General features: G+C 43.5%; 1 protein-coding gene across 1 annotated transcript; it reads right to left on the reverse strand.

Annotated features, from left to right (window-relative positions):
• Positions 1-45: 45 nt before the first annotated feature.
• On the reverse strand, positions 46-25195 carry ZFX (zinc finger protein X-linked). Its single transcript, XM_071548882.1, has 8 exons — positions 24873-25195; positions 18800-18888; positions 17804-18370; positions 8424-8573; positions 8084-8227; positions 7863-7997; positions 5267-5407; positions 46-3843 (listed from the first exon to the last, which is right to left on the reverse strand). Exons 2-8 carry the CDS (start codon positions 18858-18860, stop codon positions 2657-2659), a joined length of 2385 nt encoding a protein of 794 aa, XP_071404983.1. The 5' UTR covers positions 18861-18888; positions 24873-25195; the 3' UTR covers positions 46-2656.
• Positions 25196-25769: the final 574 nt, after the last annotated feature.

The following is a 25769-nucleotide window of genomic DNA, read 5'->3' on the forward strand; positions in this document are numbered from 1 at the left end:
ACAAGGCTCTGTCTCAGAACTGGCATCAAATAGACTAAACGTTCATTAAAAGGAAAATATTTTGAATTTTATTTTTTCACGTTATTATCAAGTACACAATTACAATAATGTCACACATCCCTATATGGTTCTATGTATTTTGTTTTTTTCTTTTGTCTTTTTTACAAAGTGTACAGAGGGAAGGACGTATACAATATTTAACAGGGTATTTTCTACAGAACAATAATTTATATTATGTCCTTGTAAAAATCTGTACCTTTTTTAAACATTAAACTGAAACATCCATTTTATAGCATTTGCTAAGCAAATTATTTAAGAATTAAAACTAGCCTGTAACTAATGTCAGTACATTAACAATAACTATAATTTCATTTTCTCTTTATACAGACAAATACATTTTACAAAATCCACTTGACCAAACCCTTAATTATTTAAAAAAAAAGTTTCAACATTGTGCTTTAAAAAAAAAAAAGTGTGTATGATTCCAGGCTACGTAAGAGAAAGAAAATGCATAAAATTGTGTTCTTTGTCTTTCAGCTTATTTAAAAAATTAAAGTTCAAAATGGCTAAATCCTCAGCAATACCATGGGAATTATGCAGATTTTGTACACTTTCCAGGTTTCCAGTTAGAAAATGCTTGAATGTAAGAAGGGAAAAAAATAGTCACAGGTGGGTACTTTGCAAGAAGCGAATGGGCAATCTCTGCTGGGTGTTACTGCAGCTGATTTGGCATCAGTAGGAACGGAGAGCTACGGCCATGTGGGAAATCCACCGGCTTTGGTGGGGATTCCAGGGAAGGCACAGTGCAGCACAGCCAGGTATTACAGCTAAAGGGGCACGGCCTGGCAGTAGCAATATTATACAGGAGCACACTGGGCAGGTCTGGGGACACCGACGAGCAGGCAGCGAAAGAAAAAACGTCACACGACACAGACAGTGACATGGCATTCCACTGTCCTGGACTGCACGGTACAGACAAGCATTTCAGCTTACAGTGAAACAGGAGGGGCAGGGCTCAGCAACAAAACAAAACACAAAATGCTCAGAAGATGCATATCCGAAAGGAAACCTTTGTCCCTCTGTCACCCCACACTTGAAACCATCACTAAAATGCCTGTTTGATTTCAACTGCAAGTTCACCTGCCTAGAAACAAGAACCAACACTGGGCCAGGCTCTGAACCCTTTCCATTAGTGAATCGTTAGTTACAAATCTGTCCTAATCTGGCAGGCAGCTGAGACTGAACTCTGCAATCCATCGTCTAACAGTGGCTGGGGTGGGAATTGGAGCACGGGGAGCAGGGCCAGGTCCTAAAATCTGGCATGTAAGCAAACAGTTTGGGTGTTTTGCTCCACAGTTGTTGTTAAGGTACATGACTTCGTGCTTGGTACATTTATGCAGCAATTAGCAAATGATATGGCGCCACTTTATAATAGTCTTCAGGTGGCAAAATTGCATATAATTGTAATATTCTCCCAGCTGTTTATAAACAGATTAAAAGAACTGGGTTAATTCTGGATACTGTGCTAATTAATGAACAGCAGCTGAACACAGCTACTAATGGCTCAGGGAAAACATTCAATTTAGTAACAGAACTGCTTCTATCCTATTTTTCTTATTAGGGATATCTACCTTACAACATCTCTGCTCCTCATGGATGCATCTGCTCTGCTCCATTCCCCTCTTAAGCCCTCACTGTAAATATCTGCTTTCCAAAATCGAGGCACCTCTCGGTCTTAAATTTTATTCTAAAACAACTCACAACAAAAATGCGACTTGAACCACAAACTGTTCTTTCAAAGAAATACCAACATACATAAAAGTATAAAGTTTGAGGTACATTTATCAGCACATACAGACAGTTGTGATCTAGTATTAACTCTTCAAATGGAACAAGAGTATTTTACGTTTCCAACATTAAGACAGAAATAAAGCGAAAAAACCCCATTTGTAACACACAAAGCCTTTCAAAGGCAAAGAAGCACAGAACAATAAATGTACTATTTGAGCATATTTTAAATTTGCCCAGGAAAGACAAAAAACGCCCCAAACCATTTTAAGTATTTGTCTCTCTGAAACCAGAATTAAAACAAATAGTTTTCTGTAACAAAGTGAGATTTATAACTCCTCAAGTGGAAAACAGTTAACCTGCCATGAAGTCTGTATAGTTAAAACAAGACAATCAGGTGGGCCCTAGTGCCTTTACCATCAACATGACAATTCCCCATTTTACACACACCTCTGACAATTTTATCGAAATTTCATCTTTTTAAAAGTCACGACAAAACTGCATTAACATGGACACTGTGAGTATCAACGAGGTGAGTTAAGATAAATATACCTAAATAAACTATTACGGTTGAAAAATTCAGTAAGAGACAAGGTTTACTTTATTAAATGCAACTTTATTGTTGCCATCTTTTCTTCATTTATTAAACAAACTGAATAGAATTCAGAACACGCTATTGAACAAAAGGTATAAAAGTCAACTAGAAGCAATAATCCTATTTTTATACAGCAACAAATCAAATGCACAGTATTTTTTTTTGTTGGGTTTTTTTTTGGGTGTGATCGCAGGTGATTGGCTTTAAAATAAGCTAACTGCCTGAAGGGCAAATTTCCTTTATAACTCCAGCCACAAGTCTGTGAAAGGGACTTTAAGGCAGCCCAACATCTTTATGATGTCGCATAATGTGCTGGTTCTTCTCTGAAGGCCTTCGGAAACCCTTCTTGCAATACTCACACCGGTGAGGGTAGTCTTTTGTGTGAATGGAAATAACATGCCGCTTGAAGCCCGAGGCGTCTGTAGTGCTATACTCACAGTACTCACACTGATACACTTTCCTGCCACTGTGTGTTTTCATGTGTTTTTTCAGCTCGTTCTGCTGCCTAAAGCCCTTTCTACACCTCTTGCACCTGAAAGGAAGATCCTTTGTGTGAACTGAGAGTATGTGGCGACTCAGAATGAATGGATCTGCGATCTTAAAGTCACAATGTCTGCATTGGTGCAATTTTTTACCCTTGTGAGCCGCCACGTGTTTTTTCAGTTCCGAAGGCCTGTGAAAGCCTTTATCACACATATCACACTTATGAGGATAGTCTTTTGTGTGGACTGAAATTATGTGTCGTTTCAGATCACTCGAGTTTGAGCTCTTATGGTCACAATGCAAACACTGATGTGTTTTACTTTCTGGATGCATAAGTGTATGCTGCTGTAGCTCTTTGGTATCTGAAAAAGTCTGGAAACAAATATCACACTTGAGTGGCGTTTCCTTACTGTGTTTAGTCTTTACGTGAGTTTTCAGGTTGGAGGAGTCGGCGGAGCGGTACTCGCAGTACTGGCACTGGTAGGGTTTCTCACCGGTGTGGATCCGCATGTGCTTCTTGAGCTCCGACGGGTGGCGAAACCCTTTGCCGCACTCCACGCAAATGTGAGGAAAGTTCTTGCTGTGGACAGCCAAGAGGTGATGACTCAGTAATCCTTGCTCTGCTGTCTCATAATCACAGAATTTGCACTTGTGCATTTTATTAACTCCTTTGTCCCTGTGCACCATCTTGTGAGTAAATAAAGTTCCTGCATGAGAGAAGGTCTTCCCGCACTCATCGTATTCAATAAGCTTTTCTGTTTTGTTGGTCAGCTTATGACTCTCCAAGTGGTTATGTAAACTTATTTTTTTATTCGTAGTGTAATCACAGTCTGTGCATCTGTATTTCTTCTTAGTAAGAAGGTGCTCCGGGTGGTTTTTCATGTGCCTTTTCAAGAAACCTCTGGATTTGAATTTCTTTCCACAAATCATGCAGGGGTAGACTGTCAATGGATGACCATCAGGGCCAATGATTATTGCTGAAAAACAACAACAAAACCCTTCATCAATATTATACGACAATATTAACACTTCAGTAAGTGTCAAACTGCAATGTTAACAATACCAGAAACTTTGAATGAGACTGGACACCAACACTTTACTATACAATAAACAAACTAGGTAGAAGAAACTGAAGGAATTGCTACTTTCATTAATTTTGTTACTAAGAGAAAGGAAATGCTGTTTTTTTGATGGAGACAACCAAAACATCAACCCAGCTGCTTTCCACCTCAAATAATTCTATTTTAAAGAATTTCTACTAAGTTCATACATTAAATACATGCAGAGACCAACAATGGAGCAAAGAACAGCAGCCAATTTGTTAAACTGAGGAGCATTACCTTGTGAGCATAACAGGTGATCTTCTTTGACTCTCCCAAAATCTGTAGGTGAAGTTTAATCTGCCAGTTTAATCACCTACTGCTGACTACAATTCACATTTCCTCAAACTAACACTTCCTTCTTGTGCCATCTGTCACTGTCACAATCTAAAGAGGTATCAGGCAGGAATCAATGTTTCATATAAAGATTCCTACAAGATTTGGAACTTATTTGCACTCATCCATGAGCCTGATTTGTTTACCCTGAATTTGTCTAGGCATGTCTAAAATGCTTTCTTTCCAAAAATGGTTTATAAGATGAGCTGACTAGGTAGTTGAAAACAGAAAAAGCCAACTTTAAATTGCCCAGTTTACTGACTCAGTGCTAAATATAACAGAACACCTACAGTTAAGTCACAATTTGGAAAGAAACTTTTAGTATCATTTAAGTCAAGGCTACTAAAAAAAACAGTTGTGTGCTTTTTCAACTTTATCAAATCAAATAAATCATTCTGATCATAACACAGTAAAAGAAAAAACTAAATGCCAAAGAGCACTTCTGTTCTTGCACATGCAAGGAAAAATATAGGCACAGCCACCAAGGAAATTTATTTCACAATTGAAACAGAAAAGGATAGAGAAGTTACACTACCCAACATTATACACAATGTTCAGGCTTTCCAGTTACCTCCTGAGCTGAATAATGAAATGAAGACAAAGACTTTCAATAAAGACAAAGAGTTTTTAAAGAACACTATTACAGAACACCATTTATTTAACATCACCTCTAGAAAAGATACATTAAGCATTAAAATGAAAGTTAAGTGTATAGGTTTTAAACCTTTTGATATGATACTGATTTTTGTCCTGTATCAGAGGTGGGTATACTTTAAAACACCTGCCATAATTCAAATCATGTAAGAAAGTTTTATAAAATATGCACTCATTTATAATGTAAAAGTATTGACAACAAGTAATTCCCAAATCACTGTTTTTAGATGGCATTTCACATGCCATCAGCAAAGTGCATCTGTTTACAGTGTCGAGAGAAATGAGGGTACAGCAGCCACCAGATACCCACCTGTCTGATACTGCCTGGACTCAGGTCTCCTCTTTTTCTTTGGTTTTTGCTTGGCCAGCCTCCCAAGTCCAGATGACTCATCTATGTGCAAAAGAGCACTCGCGGTGCCGTTCCGGCTTTCAATGCCATCGTTATTGTTACCTACCAAGGGAAGGCAGAAAGTTACCATCTCTACAGGTAATCCCAGCACCAACTCCACAGTGGTAACAACAGAAATGATAAACTATTATCTGGACACTTAACAAACCATAATAATGTACAGCATGAACTCCAAAATGTGTCAGTATGTAAGTGACAAATTATGTTTGCTATTATGAGTCTGGAAGCACTGGCTTCATTAACCTAATTCTACAGGAATACACCAATACAGGAATTAATGGTATTCCATTACATATAAAATTCTCCTTTTAAATAAAGCATTTTTTGCATGTCTTTGTTGCTGATTATACCCAAAATGTTTAACATGAGTAAAGAATAGCATGTCATAACATTTACTGTGCTTGTTTTTCTTCTGACTTCTCAGTCCTGAAATACATTTGTGTGTGAGCTCCCATTCACTTCTGGATGTCTGAATTCACCTGACTGAACACCAAGTTTCTGAACTGGAACTGCAATCACAGAATCCTTCTGAACAGGAGCACACAAAGTACACCACTTATTATTTGTGCACCTGATGCTTTAGCACTTACAAATTCTTTCTACTGGGAACAAAGAGCATGCTCAGTGTTGGGTAACAGAAAGAAGGAAACAATCTTTGCCACAGAGAGCTTTGTGTTTATTACACAGATGGTATCACTGTATGTAAAACAAACAGGAAAACTACAAGTAAATATGTCTGTATGTTTGAGAAAGTATTTATTGGCAATATGCTTAACATTGGTGATTTAAGGGCATAAGTAAATGTTAATAATAAATTTCATGGTTAAGTATTTACTTGAACCAATAAAAGGCAGCAGTCCCCATTGAAAGCAAAGCACATAAATAAGACAGGAAGACTGAAGCAGAAGAAAGTGCAAGATGCTCAATAGCTGTTCCTTTTGTAGGGTGCTGAGAATTAATGTTCATGATTAATGTCAGGAGCATGAGCCAGGCACAGGCATGTGCAGGCCTGAAGATTCTGATCTGTGCTTAAGTGTTGGGCAGCAAATGTGGCACCCTAAGAATGCTGAAAGCAAAAATCCATTTCACACATTACATGTAGAAAGTACAGTTTGCAACAGATGCCTGAAGAGTCCTTCCAGATTTAACGCAGAACAGGCCCCAAGTACTTTCTAATACTGAATAAAATTGCAAAAACTTGCTGGAATGTAAAGCACAGTGAGACCAAGTTTTGCTACAATAAAACAACATAACAAATTTAGCATTCTAAGATGCCATTGCTATCAACTTGTAAACCCTGTAAGTGATGGAGTTCCAAGAAATGTAAATGACAAACCTCTGCTGTTTTCTTGCCTTCATGCTTCGTTTCTCCCCATCACAACCACTTCTCACCCTGCATGGTAGGCTGCTCACTACTGACAACACAACCACTCCACTGTTTCCCACATTATTAAATTCTCTGTTCAATTCCATCACTGTTTTAATACACTCTGCTCAATTTTCCCCTCCTTCTCCAAAATAACTGAATGTTCAGGCTACAGCTGTTGGTTCAAGTTCACTCCATTTCCTTTCTGATTCCCAGTCAACCCAGCTTCTGACATTTCCTCTCCACTCAACTGTGCTCATCTATAGCCTAAGATAAGGCTTTGGGTACACAACCATCCATCTCCTAAAGAACTGTTAACACACTCCATGAATCTTGCCCTTCCTGACTTATGTCCAAGATTCCAGTCCCCGCTGCGTTCTCAGCACTTTTCTGCCATTTAAATGTTTGCTGGCACCATCCCCACAATCCACATCATGCAGACATCAAGTTTGGTTCTTTACCCCACTACTTCTTTTGCTTTAAGGAGAAAGGGGCAATACAGAAACATTTCTAAGATGAAATTCTGGTTTTAAGCTTACAGAAGTTTTGGAAACCAGTTGGTGCACCAGTTGGTGTTCATATACCAACAATCAAGGAAAATCGTTCTGCATGCTGGAAACACTTTCAAGGTTATGCTCTAATTTGTCTCCCTCCCACTTGTTTTTGTTAACCAATTTATTACTTCCATTAGTGATATCACATATTTATATGATCCTTCTAGAAAGCACTTAAGTTAGAAGTCAGTGTTGCTTTTCATAGTTACACTCAATCTTCTATATTCACATTTGCCTTTTTTGCCCTGCAAATAAAAATATTCAGTTCTATTCCCAAGCCAGCTCTTACTATGTCCTAGAACTGTGAAGGACATGTGTACTTGAGATGCAATTTTTCAGCTTGAAGCTCATGTACTTCCCTCTTCACATCATGAAAGCATGAAGGAAACTGCCTGTTAAAACACAAGCAAGAAGCAGCCTGCCTTACAGCTTCTCTCTTCTGTTTTTTAGGCTCATTATGCCAGGAAACCATTCTTAAACTCAAACTTTAAAAACAAACACAAAAGCACAAACACTCTACACTACCCCTGACACTCTGCTACAGCCACTGTCACCAGAAGGATTGAGTGTCACCCACCATAAGCTGCTGCCCAAGCGATGGGCATGAATGTTTTGATTTCGGTGTCATCAATCTGCTGCTCATGGGCTGCTGCAGCGTCTTCTTCTCCTACGATCACTTCCATATAAACCTCATCAGCTATTTCTGCAACATCTGAGGAAAAGAAGGAAAAAATTAATAGGAACACTGCACTGCTCCAAGTGAAAATCCCTGCTCCCAAAGGAAAGCCACCTACTTACTTAAGTCTTCGTCTTCATGCTGAGAATCATTTACAGTCATGTAAACCATTTTCTCCCTTGGAATACGAATGCTGCTGTTCTGATCCAGCAATCCAACTGCGTGGTCATTCTCTGGCTCACTCTCCACAATGTCTACTGTGCCCCCTAATTAGGAAGACCAGAGCAAAACATTTTAATTACACTTTGTTCAAAATCTATGCTAAACCACAAAATACTCAAAGTTTGTCACTCTTTAATATCAGACCTACAGGTCTTTACAGACGACTTGAGAGAAACCACAGTCTCATCATGCACATTTTCAAATGTCAGTTTGGAGTATTCTAAAACAAGTGTATTTTACCTAAATCGTCTTCTCCAGGATCTGCTTTGAATATATAGACCTTGATGACTTCTGGACAAATGCCATCCACTTTACAAGAGCCACTTTCTGACTCTGCTTCCATGGTAATTTCAGCAGAACCTTCATGTTCTATCTTACCAGCATCATCCACTACAAAAACAAGTTATTAAAATTACCCAGTCATATGCAGATATATATGAAAGACTTTATTAATTTATTACTCAAATTTGGAAGCAGTTTAAATACAAAAAGTGATAACCTACCCATAAATATTTTTTTCATATCCTTGAAAACAGTGACAGTAAACACAAAAATAAATTCAAGCTGTTATCTTCTAATTAAGGGGGAAGTGCAAGAATGCTGCAGTGATACAACCAGAAGCAGAGCGACACACCAGGCAATGCTAGTAAGTAACTGTGATCTGCAGCAAGATGACAGTCAGAAGAAAGTGCACATCAGTACTTACTCTGCAGCATAATTTCACTTATTCTCAGTTTTAATTGCCTTCTCCTTCACAACCATTAATTAATGCTATTAATTTTTCTTTTCAAAAGCATTATCTGCTGCTCAGCCCTGTCTCCAATGCACGTGGCATTGGTGCTGCCTGTCAGACCTGGTTCCCACCAAAGCCATGTTACTGATGCCTCTTCAGCTGCCTGGAGAGGAAACCTGAATGGAAACCACAGGTAGAAACCCCTCCACTTTTCTCATCCTCTCAGGAGCCGAGGGGACGGAGCAGCACCAAAGCCCTGCCCTGACACTGCAGTGCTGGGGAACCTGCACATGGTGCCCGTGCTGGCAGGACCTGCACCTTCTGCTGCAGCCCCACACACTGAAACTCTGCCCTCCTGCTTTCCGGAGGGCACTGACTCCACGCTCCAGCCTGAACTGCCATGACTTGCCTGGGCCTCCCACACAAACATGGCTAAAGGCACATTTACCATGAACGTGGCTCTCATTACTGACACACAAGTGTGAGCACACACCCACCTTAACATTACCAACAGCAGCTTTTCAAGGAAAAAATACTACTAAATATTCATTCACAAAAATCAACTCCAGCAACTCAAGACCTTTAGAGAATCTCCTGATTTTCAGAAGTCCCAGAAGTTTCTCGAGTGTTGAGATGATTAAAGTATTTTTCACGTGGCTGCATAACTTTCATAATTTGTGACTTTGTTCTCCATGAAGTCACTCCTGACGCCTCCCTCGGAGTCATGTGTAACTTCAGCTCACGACAAGACATCCTAATGCCAGTCTAAGACCTGCCCTATAAATGCTGCAGAATTTCTAACTGCTCTGCCTAGGCCATATCAAATACTTAAGAATGCTGACTTTGCCAGTGTTCATTAAACTACCCTCATAAATAAATCATAGTTTACTACTCCACAACTGCAACTCTTAAATTTACTTTAATACATACTTTAAAAAACAAAGTTCAAAATGTTATTACTATTATTTTTCTGCCATAAAGTCAATATATTAGCCTTTAAATCAGGCAAACTAGAACACGTTCTGTCTCACGTATCAAACACAGCTTATTTAAGTACAATTTCTCAATCAGGCATCATTGCTCACAAAAACCTGTGTTGAATTAAAAAATATAAAGCACTAACATAAATTAATCTATCTCTCTCTGCACCCACAGAGCAGCAGAAGCAAACATTAAATACTCTAATGGCAAGTTCATGATCAATGGCCATCATACAGAATGTTTCAAGCAGAAAGAAGTTTAAAAAATGACTTTGTGTCATGGGACAACACAACATCTTGCAGCTGAAACCCCACAGCATTTATGAAGTAAAAACCTTAAGATGTTCTTCTGACTCCCATTAACAGTTTGCATACTCAGTTACTGAGAGACTTCCATGACTTCTTTGTCATATCCATGAAATACCAAAGTCACTGGAACTCTGACAAAAAGAAAACCTGCTTTTGTTCCTACACTGCGTTTATGTTACTCCCCCTTGACTTGGCCGTTTCCAGGGTCGGGCACGTGCACCTGGAGGGCACCTGGAAGGCACCTGGAAGGCTTTCAGAGCAGTGTAATTGATGTTACACCGCTGGAGCCAAGAGGGAAGTCTGGCAGCCAGATCAGCTGAGGCTGGAACATATTCACAAGGAAGGAGAATTAGGGCTGGAGCAATCAGAGAGAAAATAAACCTCTGCACACCATGTGAAACAGGCTGGTTCCTTTCAACCAAACCAGAGCTGGTTTATTTCCACACATATATGGAAGTATCCTTGATAAAACTTCAGATTCTATTCTAGATCTGAAAAATATGCCCGATTTATGCTTTGAAATAAATTCTCCAAGGTTCAAAGTAATCTTTTAAAGAACGTGATAAAATTTTTACACAATTTAGAGTTTGTTTATCCCTGATTTCCCTCCATATTCAACAGTGTTTTAAAAATGTAACAAGTGGTTTAAATATTTTTTAACAGAGCCATTAAACTGTAAGGAAATTGATGTGTAGGAGGTATGAGGCCAACTTTTCTCACAGAAACAGGAAAAAAATCACTATTGACAGGTGGTAATAACAAGTCCCTGAAGGACTTGTAAGAGTACTAATATTTGCAGTATAGCAGTAAACAGGTAACAGGGAGAAAAGCAGGGTGGAAAGAAAAAGGTAGGAAAAAAGATAAAAATCAAAGGAAGAGACAAACAAGGTGAAAGAGAACTGGTATCTGTTACAGGAAACACCATCTCCAAGGTATATGGTCCTATGGTTACACAAGCATTTCTCTATACTGACTCACTGATGCTCTGGCAGGATTTCTGAAATTTTATTCCTATTTAACATTGATGCCAAAGAGGCTTTTGATTTCTGATTTTCACATTTTGTAGATTTTAGGAACACAGTAGTTGTAGATTTTTAGAGGGTTAATATTTCTAACAGTTTAAGTTTAATGCCTTTCTATCACTGCCCCTGTCCCAGAACAGGGAGCTCAAATTCCTTTAGTTAATTAATCTTGTTTAGACTCCTTTCCAAGGTAGAGCTGAAGGATATCAGAAGGTCCACAGAACGAAACACAAACACAGGTCAGAGGGACCCAGAAGTCAGAACTGGATGAACTCCAAGAGACCTTTGTGTGCCCGAGGAAGAGGAGCTGATGAAGACAGAGGGTCTTGATGACCCCAGACCCAATTCCAGGGGTTGGACCAGGGGTGGGAATGGGGCTGGACTGAGAAATGTGTAAAGCAACGATTGGAGGGATCTTATTATAAAAGCCATGGAAACAAGAACTGGGACACATGCATGTCATCCTGTATTCCTGTGGGCTGTAGGCCCTGTGTTATTAAAGGACCTTTACTTTTTATCTTACCCTACACTAACGTGGCTCAAAGTCCTGTTTTTGGGGGGAAGGGTCACTCACAGCATCAACACTTTCCCATGTTTCTGCATTCTGCACCTATCTCAGTGTCACAGAGAAAATGATATCCATAAATACATGACTGATCGAAGTTTGAAGTTGGAATTCTGATGGCATTGGAATTTCTCATTCAAATTCAGATCCCACCACGGGATCCCACAAATCCCATGCGTGGCTGATACTCTCCCACATTGCTCCTCTTTGACATTATCAAAAAAAAGTGCCAAAAGTACTTAGAAGTAGTAGTTAAGCTTCCAAGAGACCACTTCCTCTCAAGCAGAGCCACTGGGCACTACTTAACTAACCACAAGTCACATGCTGGCAGAGTCCAGGCTGTCATTATCCCAGTGCTGTCACACCTTGGGCCTCCATTTTATCTCAACATTAAACTTCAAATGTCTGGGTTTCACCCTTCTAGCTTTACTTCAGTAAACAAGTAGATCCAGACTACTTTTAAGAGTTATAAAAAAGAAAAATTACTAGACACAACATTATTAAATGTGAACTGCAAGAATGCAGTCTATGGTTAGTTTGCCAACATTCTTCACAAACTGCACTGATTAGAACACACTGTGAGCTGCAGCAAACAAACAAACAAGTATGTGCTGCTCCACTGCTGCAATAGTTGTTTCCATGTAAAGACTGTGCTGGAATTGTTATTAACAGCACAAACAGGTGAGAAAGGTGTCACACAACATGAAAGATGTGGCGTATTTAAAGCCTGTCCAGGCAGCACTCACATTACAAGGAAATCAACAAAAAGAGACCAACAGATGGAAAAAAAGAAATAAAGAAATAAAAGATACAGGCAACAAGAACAACAGATTCCTTGTTTAGTATGTGGTCCATCATGATGACAGCATTTGTCTCCTAGAAAATATTACATTTAATTACAAAATCATATAATAAACTAAAACATCCCAGGAAAAATTACCTCCTTTACCCTTCTATTAAGATATGTCCAATGGCATTTTTGGGACAGGAACAAGCTCCTATGCATTAATAATAAAAAATGCATTTAAAAGCCCAGTTCTTCCATACAGGCCAGTTTTTCCATAGAGAAGCAAAAATGCCAGGCCATGATGCTGCATTTGCTTGAATGGTACATCTTGTGTTTAACCATAACACACACACACTTTCCCAAAAGGTTTGGTTTAGGTTTTTTGTATCAAATATCTGATGGATCAGCAGATACAGGTTTTGCACCCCTGCAGTGTTTTATTCTTAGCTAAAATATGCAAATATAACTGCCTATAATTTAATGGATTCCATAGCTATTTACCTTTATTCTTTCCTACCATTTCTCCTCTACATGGGATTAATGAGGATTGTAAAAGATAAGCACTTAAGCACAAAGAAACCTTCCACCTTTTTCAAGTACTCAAGGCTCATTGCTAAAAACACCCTGAAACAATTCTCACAGTCTAGACAAAGTCTCTCTACACCAGATTAACAGATCTTAAAAATGTATCAATGGGGCAATTAGACAAGAATCATCTATTTTGTCAGCATTTATGTTGCCAAACAATTCTCTGAGCTGCTCAAAAATGTGTTTCATGGGATACCTGCCTGCTTACAAAATAACCACCCTATTTAAGCATTCTTAATGAAAAAGGCTATCACTAACTATTCTTTTCCAAAATAAATTAACAGCACTCTGAGTTCCCCTTTCTTCAGTTACCTGTGACAGAAACATTTTACTTCTACTTCACTTGACAGCAGACAATTCGTAGCCCACTGAAGAAGTTATTTGTGCTGTCCAGTTACTTCTGGAACAGCAAAGTAGGTTTTTCAATCTGTGAGAAAAACAGGAATCTGCTCTATTTTGATGTTAATCCATTGCCCGTGCACATGAGCAGCAGGATATTCTGTGTCTGAAGGTCCTGCCAGGGTAGTGATCGGGCAGAGGAGGAATTCCTGGGCTCCAAACCGGGATCCAACACTTGTCCTTCTCATCCTGCTCTCCCCAGCACACAAATCACACTGAGCTCTGAGGGGTCACCCAGCCCAAGGCGATTCCTACTTCCACCCCCTCTGATGGTGACCCCTGAGCAGCCCCAGCTGCAACAACTGTTGGTGCCATTCCAGTGGTCAGACAGAAGCACAGGAGGAAGTTCTACCTCAGGGAAAGGAAAATGTGACTTCCTGCATCTTTAAGAACCTCCAGGGAACAAGAGCAAGGTACTTATTTATGCTAAAAAACCAAATGAAAAGCATTTTGTTTTCTTGACTACAAGTCTACTTGATGGCCCTAATGAGGTGTGAACTTCACGGCTTTGTTCATCAGATCCACTGTTTTCAACTTAAACACCCAACTCTGACAAAAAAAGAGGTTACACCTAGACCTATGAAAATATGCAACCATTCTCTCCCTGTGAGTTACCCTGGGCTGACTCCAGTGATGAGAAGTGTCAATTCAGATACACAAACAGGCGACATGTCTAACTCAGAGAAAAGGAAGGATATGGATGAATTCTCCTGTATTTGCAAGTACTCAACTTCTTTAAAATGCAGCTTAATCTCTGTGAGGCTGTCCCTGTCCCACCACTCCTCACTCTCTCTGGACTCCCCTTGTCAAACCTTTGTGCCTCACTAGTTTTGCTGCAATACGAGAATATCAGGGTGCAACTTTCCATCTTATGGAATAAGTGAATGCCAGAGGATGTGTCTGTCTTTGCCAATGTGAATAAAATCAGACAAACAAAACCCTCAATTTCCATTTTACATCCAGATGTGAGGCACTGCCTTCCCTGGTTAGTAAATGCAGGATGTTGGTTTTGTTCTGACAAACACGAGTTGATCTCACTGCTACTGTTTCACTTATGGAGAAATGATTTTCCAATCTACCAAATAATTAGTACCACTCTGAGTCACTGCACAGTTTATACTTTCCTGACCCATCTCATGAATTGGCTGGTTATGGAACATGTGAAAGAAAAAAAATGTATTGAATCTTTTTCAAGCTACTAATTAGTAGGAGTTTGCATTCTTTGTGGAATGAATTCCTGATTCTGGTCTGCTCTGAGTGCCCTAAATCTACCACGGAACAAAAATTAATCTTGAGGGCAAAGACAAAGTATCCAAGAAAAAAAGAAAGTACATCAAAAGGTAACTGATGACACAAAGCTGTGCCAAGATACATTATCTTGGAAATGGAAAAAAGCAAAGGCATATCAATGCCAAAGCTAAATTAAATCTAAATGGGAAAAGAAATATTAAAATACTGAGCTTATTGAAGCAAAGTCACAGAATGAAACCCACAGGGACTGTACTCTTTGAAAAGGCAAATCAGCCTGAAACCAACAAACAAGGTAGAAACACAACATTAAAAAAATACAGTCATTTCAAATCAGGTGTTTTCAGGATAAAGCTAAGAAAAGTATCTTAAGAAAATCTATGTAGACTCAGTTCATTATGAACAAAAATGGAAATGCTTAAAGAGAGGCCCAAGATTGGAAGAAGACAGCACAAATATTCTGCCAATGTCTTCCACTAAATGATACAGACTGAGAAACCTACAACAGAAAGAACACAAAGTGCCATCCCTGCTTTCCAAGTGCCTTTCTAAAGGAGACAGACAGAGGCATTCTGACAAACACCATCCAGCTCCCAGATCTGGGAAGCAGCAACATCTGGCTACTGTAATGGCAGACAAGATTACACTCCAACATCTGCCCCTGCAGTTCAGGGAGGTTTGCCAGAATCAAACACCAATCTACAGGTTAAGATGAAAAAAATCCCAAACAAGGCTGTGATGTCACTGCCTTTTAAAAACACTCTGTTCAACTGAAGAACTGAGAGGGGGAACAGATCAGAGAACGCACCCACTGCCGATGTAAAAAAAAATCCAATGTTTTCCATACAACAAAGAGACTATTTGGCAAGACAGCCTTTAGTTGGTGGAAAAGCACTAGACTCTGCCTTCACAACCAGCAGAACTCGTTGTGCAGGCTTTAAACACAGTAGGTGGTAGTAGGGAACTTCCCTTTAAAATGAACTGCAGAACATACTTTAAATTTTAAACACAAATAGAAAGGATCATGTTTTGTAGCATAACAATTGTTTTAAATGCTGGCTTATTTAAGGTTCTGCATGTAAACAAAGTACATTGCAGGCTATGAAGAGACATTTAATAATAAATAAAGTACGAAACTGCAGAAATACAGGACTGAAAATGGAGAGTGCTCCAGCACAACCAAACAGTAAATTCCTGCGTTTCCCTGCCAGTCACCACCTGTTGACAACTGGCACATCTAAGAAGACTTCCCAGCCAGGCTGGGATCACCCACTGCAGCCTCTACCACAACATTCTGTCCTTGTTCAGCCACTGATGAACAGGACACGCATCAACCCCTCCCCTCATTCGCATCAACCCCCCCCTCACTCGCACTGACACAGATGCCCTTTGCCAAGTGCTCCCAGGAAGGCTCTGGAGGAGGAACCTGCACAGGAAGGGAGAGCCGGGACAGGAGCAACAGCACCTTAAAGGGCTACAGTCCGGGATAAGGAACACGTAAGGATCACCACCAGTCTGGCCTCAATTATCCATAGGTGGATTATGCAGTTTGATGTCTAACAATGCTGCAGATGCAGAAACATTTGAGCTGCTTTTCATTTGATCTAACTCTGGTCCAGCACCACAAAATCCTGTCAGTCCCACACCTGGCAGGGTGCACTGATGGGTTGGGATCAGCACCATCTCAGAGAGCAGCACCCTCGACCTGTTTCACCTCAGCATAATCCTGCAGTTCAATTCTACAAGAGTTTACGTTATCCATATTTTGCATTATCCCATTTAATTGTTTTCCCAGATAATAGAGAATTAACTGTACCTCATATAAACTCAAAACATGGCTGCACAAGGTTACTCAAGGAACTCAAGAGATGATAAATTAAGAAATGCAGTGATCCTAGGTAAGGAGAAGCAACATTAAAATCCGTAAGTACAGAATATTAAATTAAAACAAGTTATTATACATTTCAAAAACGTGTCCAAAAGTAAAGAAGGAAAAAAAGGGGAAATAAAGGAAAAAAAAAAAGAAAAAAGGTGACTGAAGCAGAGCACAAAGTATACCTCATCAATGGAGTCATTTAATGCTAGACAAAATCGAAGTGCCTGAGATGGCAACTAAACAAACCAGCCTAACAAGGCTCTTCTATGCCTACGATAAAGGTGTTCAGCAGTGACACTGATGTTCCCAGGTGCTGCACTGAGTAATCACTGTAATAAGTAACATACTTGGAGTAAGCTCTAGTTCACACAAATGGGTATCCTCAGTAGAAAAAGGATTGATGATATGCTTTGTTTTTCTCCACCCTCTATTTAAGTCTTTTGAAATAGGATTCAAATGGATTGTGCCACCGTTCCTAAGGGAGACTGAGATATCCACAGTTGCTTTTCAGCTGTGAGCAGCAATAGCTACTCTTTCTGTCAGCTGCAAACCTCGGTCCTTTGCTTAATCAAGAGAAGAAAACACAACAGCAAAGAAAACCCCACTGTTGTCTGTATCTAACAACAAATGGGGTGCCAACAGTGGGGACTCAGCAAAAAAGCAAGACAAAGATAACAAATTGTCTGGACTACCAAAAATCAGGGGTTTCACTCTTTCTTTTCCATGAAATATTTTGTTTACTTAATGTCTTGCCAATCACCTTAGTAACATCCATTTTCAAATACTGTCACATTGCTTTTGTTTCAGTTCTTACTAAGAATATGGCATTTAGTTTACTGGAATTCTCACTTCTTTTCATATGCTATCAATTGCTAGAGAGAGAATTTATAATCAGACATGCATTTGCCAGTATTTCTCTCCATTGGCTTCACCAGAACCTTTAGCTGGTACATGTTCCTAAAAGTCTCCCCATCTGAGTACATTTGTGAGTTACCATTTCAATAAAAGATACAGAAAATCTGGTTTGGGAACTCTTAAGCCCTCCCTCAGATACTTCAAGCACCATCCAGGCCCACATCATAAAAACTTTGATGGCTTTATCCAAACACTTACAGGAAATCATAAGGTAATCATCACAGTTGCCCTTCTCATCTTGATGTTCCACAGGGATTCCATTGGCATCGATCACTGCCTCCGATGCACAATCTGCCACCAGGACCTCCTCAGAAACAACATCTGTTCCCAGGGTATCAGTGACAATATCTGCTTCTTCAACGTTATCATGAACTACGTGTTCTACATGTCCAACCTCAGGTACATGCATTGACTCACTGGTCAGCACATGTTCTGGTATAGACATTGTTTCTGCTGTTATGTCAGAGGCTAAAACATCATCTGGGACAGTGCAATGAGCCAAAGAAACCTCTTCGGCTACGTCTGTGTCCAGCACTTGTTCAGGAATAATGACAGTTTCAGACACATCTGGCTCCTCCATGATATCTGGGCACTGAACATCCTCGATAACAACATCCTCAATGACATCCTGGATCACTACAGAGTCTGGATCATCGGGAACAAAATTATGCACAGTTATGTCTGAGTCGACTACATCTGAAACAAACACTGTTTCCTGGACTTCCACAACAATCTGATCTCCATCCATATGTGCTGCATCAGCTCCTGAAAAACATAATGAAAACAGCAGTTAAAGTGTAAAACTGTCTCAGATGAGGTGGTTAATAATTGAAATTACTTCTGTTTCCCTTCAACTTTTACACTACAGTGCAATTTAGTAAAACAGGCACGCTGTCATGTGAGCAATTCAGACAGCCAGAGCAGAGGACAAGGAGAGTAAAACAGGTGCCAACACAGCTAAGATGAACATGGTCTTCTCTCCCGAAGAGATTTGCAATTGTTAGACTCTCCCCCAATACCCAAACAACTATTACTTGACTGAAGGAACAGTAGCTCATTGATATTGCTGCGAGTAATAGAAACAACTGTACCAAAGCACTGGTGCAGCACAGCACTTTATGCAAAGGCAAAATAAACAACAGTCAGTTGCATCTCATGTGAACACTCTTATCTACATATTCTCTCCCGACAGACCTGTTGGATCAAAAAATGCATTTGGCTCATGTGGCTGCAATTCAAGCCCATCTTCATCCATGGCCTTTAACTCTCATCAGTCACAGTGCCTGTGGAAGGTAAAAAGAAGGTTCCTGTTACTCCACGTGCATTACACAAAGAAAGTTGCCCCTGCCCGAGTGCTGAAATGCTGAAAATTTGGGTGCATGGAAGTTGAGATACAGCATCCTGTGCCTTCCACACGGATCAGATTTCACTCAGGGAAATCTCTGGGATTCCAGCCATACTACTCTAGGACACCAAACACCCAGGGTCTGAACATGAGGAATGTGTGGTCCAACACTCTGTGTCCATTTCTCAAACCCCCACAGCTCCAGAAACACAGAAGTAGCTCATAAAGGAATGTGAAAATATTTCCTTATCATCTTATGTAAAAAAATATAAATTAAGACAAAGCCTAGACAAGTTCATGCTCAAGCCCTTATTGGATGGTGGGAAATACAGCACTGGCAAATCAATAAGGCTTAAAATAAGGCAAGTTAAACACAGAGAGCTAATAATCTGAAATGCACATGGGCTTGGATTCCTCCCATGCTCACACTTGGGAGGAACTCACTCTAATGTCAATTCAGGAACTGAAATCATCACTGTGAACTGCTTCCAGACCATAACATTGTATGTTTTCAAACCCAGGTCTGTGACTATTTTGAAAACTTGCCTCAAGACTAAGTACCTATTTGCACTTGTATTCAAAAGCATCACCAATTCACAAAATTTCCCAAATGACACGTTCTACCAAATTTTTTGATCAGAATGTCAACACTTCTTCAATGCACAGTAACTTGTGATTTCAATCTTCTTAACAAAAGAACCAAACCAGACCAGAGTTAAAATACTTACTAAAATGTGAAACTGCACTCTAGATTTTCCTGCTTACACATGTGCATTATAACCAGGATCAGGCACACCTCGTTAGGTAAAATGCCATCTAACACAAACTTGTATTACTCCCTTGCAGTACTGAGTCCAACCAGTCTCCTAAGTGTAGAACCAGCAAGAGCCAACAGAATGTTACTGTTTATGCACAAATGCAAGACGTGGTTTTCCTTTCTCCAAACGTTTTTCACCGTGACAGGCAGAAACTGACCCATTTCTGTGATACTTTCACAAAAGACAGAGCAAACATTAAGATTCTACACGAGGTTTCCATAAGAACCGTAACTTCCAAGTTACATCAACTCACATTTACATTCTTTCTGTATAGGAAAACTGCTGTACAAAAGAAAAAATTAAGTAGACCAAAACACAAACCTAAAACCACAATCTACAGAAAGTATTTTCTAAACTTCCCCATTTCCTAGATCAACTTCTATCAACTCTTCACTCTCCCTGGGGGCACTGTATGGACTCTGTGCAGTCATACAGGCCTTGTCCCTCACACAAGCCAGACACTGAACTGCAGGAGAAGCAGTGGCAGATGAATAATTTTCCAATGGGTCCCGTGTTTGTGTGATGCTCAGCTGGAAGGCCTCTGTATTTTACAGACAGCTGTGCTAACAAATTGTTGTAGTATCCAGCTGGACATAAATCACCTCCCAATTATTCCAACTGCCAAGCACTTCTGTCAGCAGTGCCCACTATTAACAGGCACAGCTCTTCACAAAGACACTTGTTTTCAGGATCAAGAGCAAAAGACAAGTGGTTCTCAGTCTCAGATGCAAGAAATTGCTGGACTGATGGCAATCAACCTCTGCCATGCCACAGAACCCAGAAGAGAACAAGGTTCCACAGAGTCATTTAAGCAAGAATTATACCCAAATTGGTCTCCCTCCACCTATTCATTATACACCCACCCAGCCAGTCTGCTACAAACGTCCTTCCTTTTCATCTTGTCATATTTTCTGTCTTGTCTTCACTGTTTAGTTTCTTCTTTTCTGTTGCTTCTTCTCCAACTTCTCATGGCCCTGCACCTCTATTTTGTTCATTACCTGCTCAATTCACCCCTCCACCTTCTAACTAAAGCACATTCCCATCACTCACACAAACCTATCCTACTCATCAATTTGTAGCCAAGATTCTACCAGCAATTCAGAGATTTTTTTGTTTGTAGGAGGCAGAGTGGACTCAGGGGCAGCCAAAATAAACTGCCTCTCTCCTCAGGCGACACACATGTAAGAGGATGGAACTCTGTCCGGCTCTCTGGGAAAAGTCAAGGTGCCCTTTGTGCCTGTGCTTTTCAGGATTTTATTAGCACACACTTCAGCCTCAGATCAGCTGCAACTCAACCAGCCTGAAGAGTCAGTTCACCGCTGGCTACTGGAAGAACTGGCATTCGTTTTCTCTGCTTCCTGCTTTCACCACCCACCTGACCATCACTCCACCACAAATCCCTACTTCTTATGATTCATGTATGTACTTTCTCTGTTCTGTCCTCTCCCAGGACTCCTCTCTGTCTCTGTCTCCTCCACTGTCCTTCTGCCTGTACTCTTCTCCAAGGAGACATGGAGGTTTCCATCACTGCTGTCCAGCTCTCCAGACGTGCCCACTGGCTCCACCTCCTCCCTGCCACTCTGGCTGCTGCCAGGCATGGTCAGGAGGGTGCAGTTCCACCAGCACCGACAGCCCAGCAGACCCTTCACCCCCACACTGCAAACCTGGGGCCTCTCCTGTGCCAGCCGGGTGTGCCCACCCACAGTGGCACAACCTGCTCCAAACAAGGGCTCGGCCTCCACACAAACCCAAGATGCTTCCTGGGCACATGGGATTTCAACTCTGAGTCCTAAACAGGCCACATACCTTTGCTTTGGTGCTTGTTCCAAAGAAGAAAAACCTTGAATGCTTTCACTGAGGGAGTCTCTCACTAAATAAAGCTTCTCAAATGTGCTTCTGCACCCAGACAGCAGGTTAAGATACACAAATTCTTACTTTGTGCAGGACCATAAAGACTTCAAAAGTGCTCCACAAGGGCACAGGTCCCACATCACAGAAACTTCCTGTAGAAGGAGGACCAGAAGAGGATGCAGGTACTTGAAACAGGAATTAACTGAACTATCTAAAGTAATAAAGATGCCCAAGTCAAAATCTGCAGTCCAAAAAGGCATCAAGTAATTTGTCCATGGCTGAGGTAAAAAAAAATTACAAAAAATTTCCTGAAATCACTTCAGGGTTTGAGCATTCTAACCAGGAGATGAAAAAATACTGTTTCTTCCTGCTTGCTCTTCTTGTGAGCACAGGGGCACAAGATGCATCACACAAAGGAAGGAACCTCACACACCAAGGGCACCTGTGACACGAGAAACACCAGGGCTGCTTCCTGCAGGCACCACAGCCTCAAATTCCTGGAAAAGCACCCTAAGCTCTGTGGTACCATAAAGCTAAGGAGCAATTCCAGCAATGCATTTTCCTGCGAGATTTCAAGAAGGATGGAAACTTCTCCCAGTTCTTTCACAACATTCTGACACCTCAGGAGCAGATTCTGGCATCAAAGCCAAGAGAATCAATTTTTCAGTTTGGTTTGAGAACCCAAACTCTCCAAGTAAAGCAGGTGCCCAGCCATGTCCCTAACAATGAGTCCTTCTCAACTACGTGGGTTTGTCTTCAAATCTCAGTAATTCTGGAAATGCTCTTCTACCACCATGGCAAAAAAAGCCAGGACATCCAAGATCAGGTCTTGCAACTCTAAAAAGAACTAAACAGCTACATCTTTTACTTGGCTTGGGTCCATGCCAGCTTCACACTGATTAAGAATTGATACAACCCTAAAATACAGTTAATTCTGTCCGTAAAGTTAGTTTTTTATAAATTGATTTTTACCTATTTACTCAGAGATTTGGCTGTTTTTGGCTTTATGAAAGTCAAGGCAACATTTTCAAATGGAAGGACAGATGGAAAATTATACACTAATGGCAGAAGTTATTAATACATTAGCAATAAAATAACCTTCCAAAATAAAAATGATCATGAGAACAATCAGAGAAGCAATGCAGAGACTGCACTCACTGCTCCTGCCACACTAGGGATGCCTGATCCAACAGACCTAGTAAGGTACTGAAGATGAAATAAGAAGAAACAGATGAGCTGTCAGCTTTTAAAGAGGGAGCAACTTTAAAAATAGAGTTCTTTAGAAGAAAGAGCTTTAATATTCCACAGAAACTGTCAGTTTCTCTGCTCTCACTGAAAAATAAAAAGGAGAACGAGAAAAAAGGAAAAAGAGACAAAAGAAAAAAGAGAAAAAAGGAAAAAGAGAAAAAGAGGAAACTTCCAAAAAGCAACCCTTATAAAAAAAGAAATATGTAAGATAATCCTTTGCCTACTCTTTATTTGCAATAAGGCCACAAACCAAATATCCACGCAGCAAAACTCTGACCCTTCTTCCCAGAGAAATCAGGGCATAAACAGCGAAATTCCCCATGTGCAAGTGCTGGCCCCTGCCCACGCTGGGATGACTTAGTGTACAGCCATAACCACTCCCGTCGTGCCTTGCTGTGTCCCATTAAAACCTGCGGCACGCCTGGCATGTCCCCAGCGGGTCAGAGCGCCGGGACTCGGGGCAGCTCCGGGCTCGGTCCCGCCGTGGCGGCAGCGCCAGAGCCCCCTGGGGGACCCACCGGGGGCAGCTCCGGGCTCGGTTCCGCCGTGGCGGCAGCGCCAGAGCCCCCCTGGGGGACCCACCGGGGGCAGCTCCGGGCTCGGTCCCGCCGTGGCGGCAGCGCCAGAGCCCCCCTGGGGGACCCACCGGGGGCAGCTCCGGGCTCGGTTCCGCCGTGGTGGCAGCGCCAGAGCCCCCCTGGGGGGGGACCCACCGGGGGCAGCTCCGGGCACACACACGCCAAGGGGAAAAATGTCACTGTTACAGTGCCCGGCTCCTGCCTTGGAAATCACAGACTCGGCTGGGTTGGAAAAGACCTCCCAGATCAAGTCCAACCCTTGGTCCAACTCCAGTCCCTTTACCAGATCATGGCACTCAGTGCCACGGCCAATCTCAGCTGAAAAACCTCCAGGGATGGGGAATCCACCCCCTCTCTGGACAGCCCATTCCAATCCCTGAGCACTCTCTCTGGAAAGAATAACCCCCCTTACTATTAGGTGTATAATGGAGGAATAAAAACGATGTTACAAATGTGACAGTGTGGTCATTCAGCTGTTTATTGCTTGACGCGTCCGCCTCAGTGTTGGCAGGAGTTACCAGCGCTGTTTTCACTGCAATTCCGTTAAAAACCCCCAAAACAATCTAAAAAAGAACTCCAATCTTTTTCCTCTTTGTTGCAGTTCAGTGGTGGGGCATTTGCAGAAATCGCTTAAAGAAATGGATTTTATCCAGATTTCAAAGGGACGCTGGCAGTCAGACGACAGTAATTCTTCTAAAGGAAATAAGCTAATTCTTAATGAATCCTAAATTACGGGAACAACCGACCCCAGACGCACCTTTGAGCCAGCACCACGGGGGCCCGAAGGGGACTGGGGGGGCTGCTGGCGGGCCGGGCGGGCGGAGGGAGCTGCGGGCGAGCCCCGGCGCTGCCCGAGCCCCGAACGGGAAGAGAGGAAGGAGATGGCGGGGCAGGAGGGCCCGCGGGCAGCCCCGGCGCAGGGCCGCGGATGGCCCCGCCGCGCCTGGCAGTGTGGCGGCGGGAGGCGGGGAGGGTGTGGAGGCTGCGGGCGGTCCCTGCGGCGCCCCGAGGCTCCCCCGCCCCGCCCGGCCCGGCCCAGCCCGGCGCGGCCCGCGCTGTGCGAGCGATTAATTCAAGATGGCGCCGGCGCCCTCCACACACCCCCCCCCGCGCGCCGCCATTTTGTCTCCTCCTCCAGACACCTCCGAACCCCCCCCGGCCGGGCCCGCGGCCCCGCACCGGCCCCGCTCGCCCCCCGCCCGGGCCCGCAGCCACCCACCTCCGCTCCGCGCTCCTCAGGCCGTCCCCCGCGCCGCCCCGGGCCGCCCCAGAGTGCGGGAGCCGCCTGCGCGGAGCCCGCGGCCCGCTCCCGTGGCGGAGCCCTGGCGCGGCCTAGCTGCGGCCTCCTCGCGGCCTGCGCCGCGGCCTGCGCGGGCAGGGGGAGGCCTGGGCCGGGCGGGCGGCGGGGCCCGGCCCGCGGCTCTTACCGTGCGGGTGGCGGGCGGCGGCGCTCGCTCGGCGCGGCCTCTCTCAGCGCCACTGGGCCGAACGCGGCGGCGGCGGCGGCGGCTGCGGCGGGGCGGGCGGGCGGGCGGGAGGGGAGGGAGGGGCCGAGCTCGGAGCTGAGTGGAAGCGGCCAAGCTCCCCGGGCCGGGCCCGCCGTCAGCACGTCACGTCACTGCCCGAGAGAGCCCAGGAGCAGGCGGAAGGGAGCGCGTCGCCGCCGCCGCCTCGGGCCGCCCGCCCGCCCGCGGGGGCCGGGGCGGCCGGGCGGGCCGGGGGCCTGTGCGGGGCGGGCGAGGCGGCGGTCGGGGCGGGGGCGGCGCGGCGGCGCTCGGTCCCGCGGCTCCTCCTGCCGCCGCCTCCGCCGCGGATCGGCCGCGCTGCGCCGCAGGGGCTCGGCGTGCGCCCCCCGGAGCGCGGCGCTGCCGCGGGACCCCCGCCCCGCCCGGACCCTCCATGCCGGGCCAGCCCCCACTGCGCTCCGCCAGGCCCGCGGCCCGGCCGAGCGGCCCGAGGGCTCCGCGGCATCGCCGCGGGGTTGGGCTCGGGGCTGCGCGGAGGGGAGCGGGTTCTTAGGGGCAGCTTTGTAGGGGGCACGGTTTTAGGGGGCAGGATTTTAGGGTGCGGGGACTCCTCGTTGGGGTCGACGCAGGCCGAGGGCCGCGGGTTGCGCGGCCTGGGGTCATCCCGGCGTGGGGCGCGGCCGCCGGCGGGAATTCCTGGGAGCAGCCAGGACAGCGGGAATTCCTGGGAACAGCCAGGACAGCGGGGCGCGGTGCGGGACCCCCGGACCCCACGCAGAACGCGGTCCCTTCACGGGGGCCGCTGGCACTCACAGAACACCAGTACCAGTGCGGGGGGCGTCGCATACTGTGGACGGT

This window comes from Pithys albifrons, chromosome 1 (assembly GCF_047495875.1).
Source record: "Pithys albifrons albifrons isolate INPA30051 chromosome 1, PitAlb_v1, whole genome shotgun sequence".
Classification (NCBI taxonomy): Eukaryota; Metazoa; Chordata; class Aves; order Passeriformes; family Thamnophilidae; genus Pithys; species Pithys albifrons.

Bases quoted from the DNA above. Each gene is read 5' to 3' on its own strand.
- ZFX (XM_071548882.1), bottom strand. From the start codon at position 18,860: ATGGATGAAGATGGGCTTGAATTGCAGCCACATGAGCCAAATGCATTT. The intron at 5,408-7,862 runs GTGGGTGACACT...TTCCCTTGGTAG, and splicing joins CGCTTGGGCAGCAGCTTATG to GTAACAATAACGATGGCATT. The intron at 3,844-5,266 runs GTGGGTATCTGG...GTTGTTTTTCAG, and splicing joins GTCCAGGCAGTATCAGACAG to CAATAATCATTGGCCCTGAT.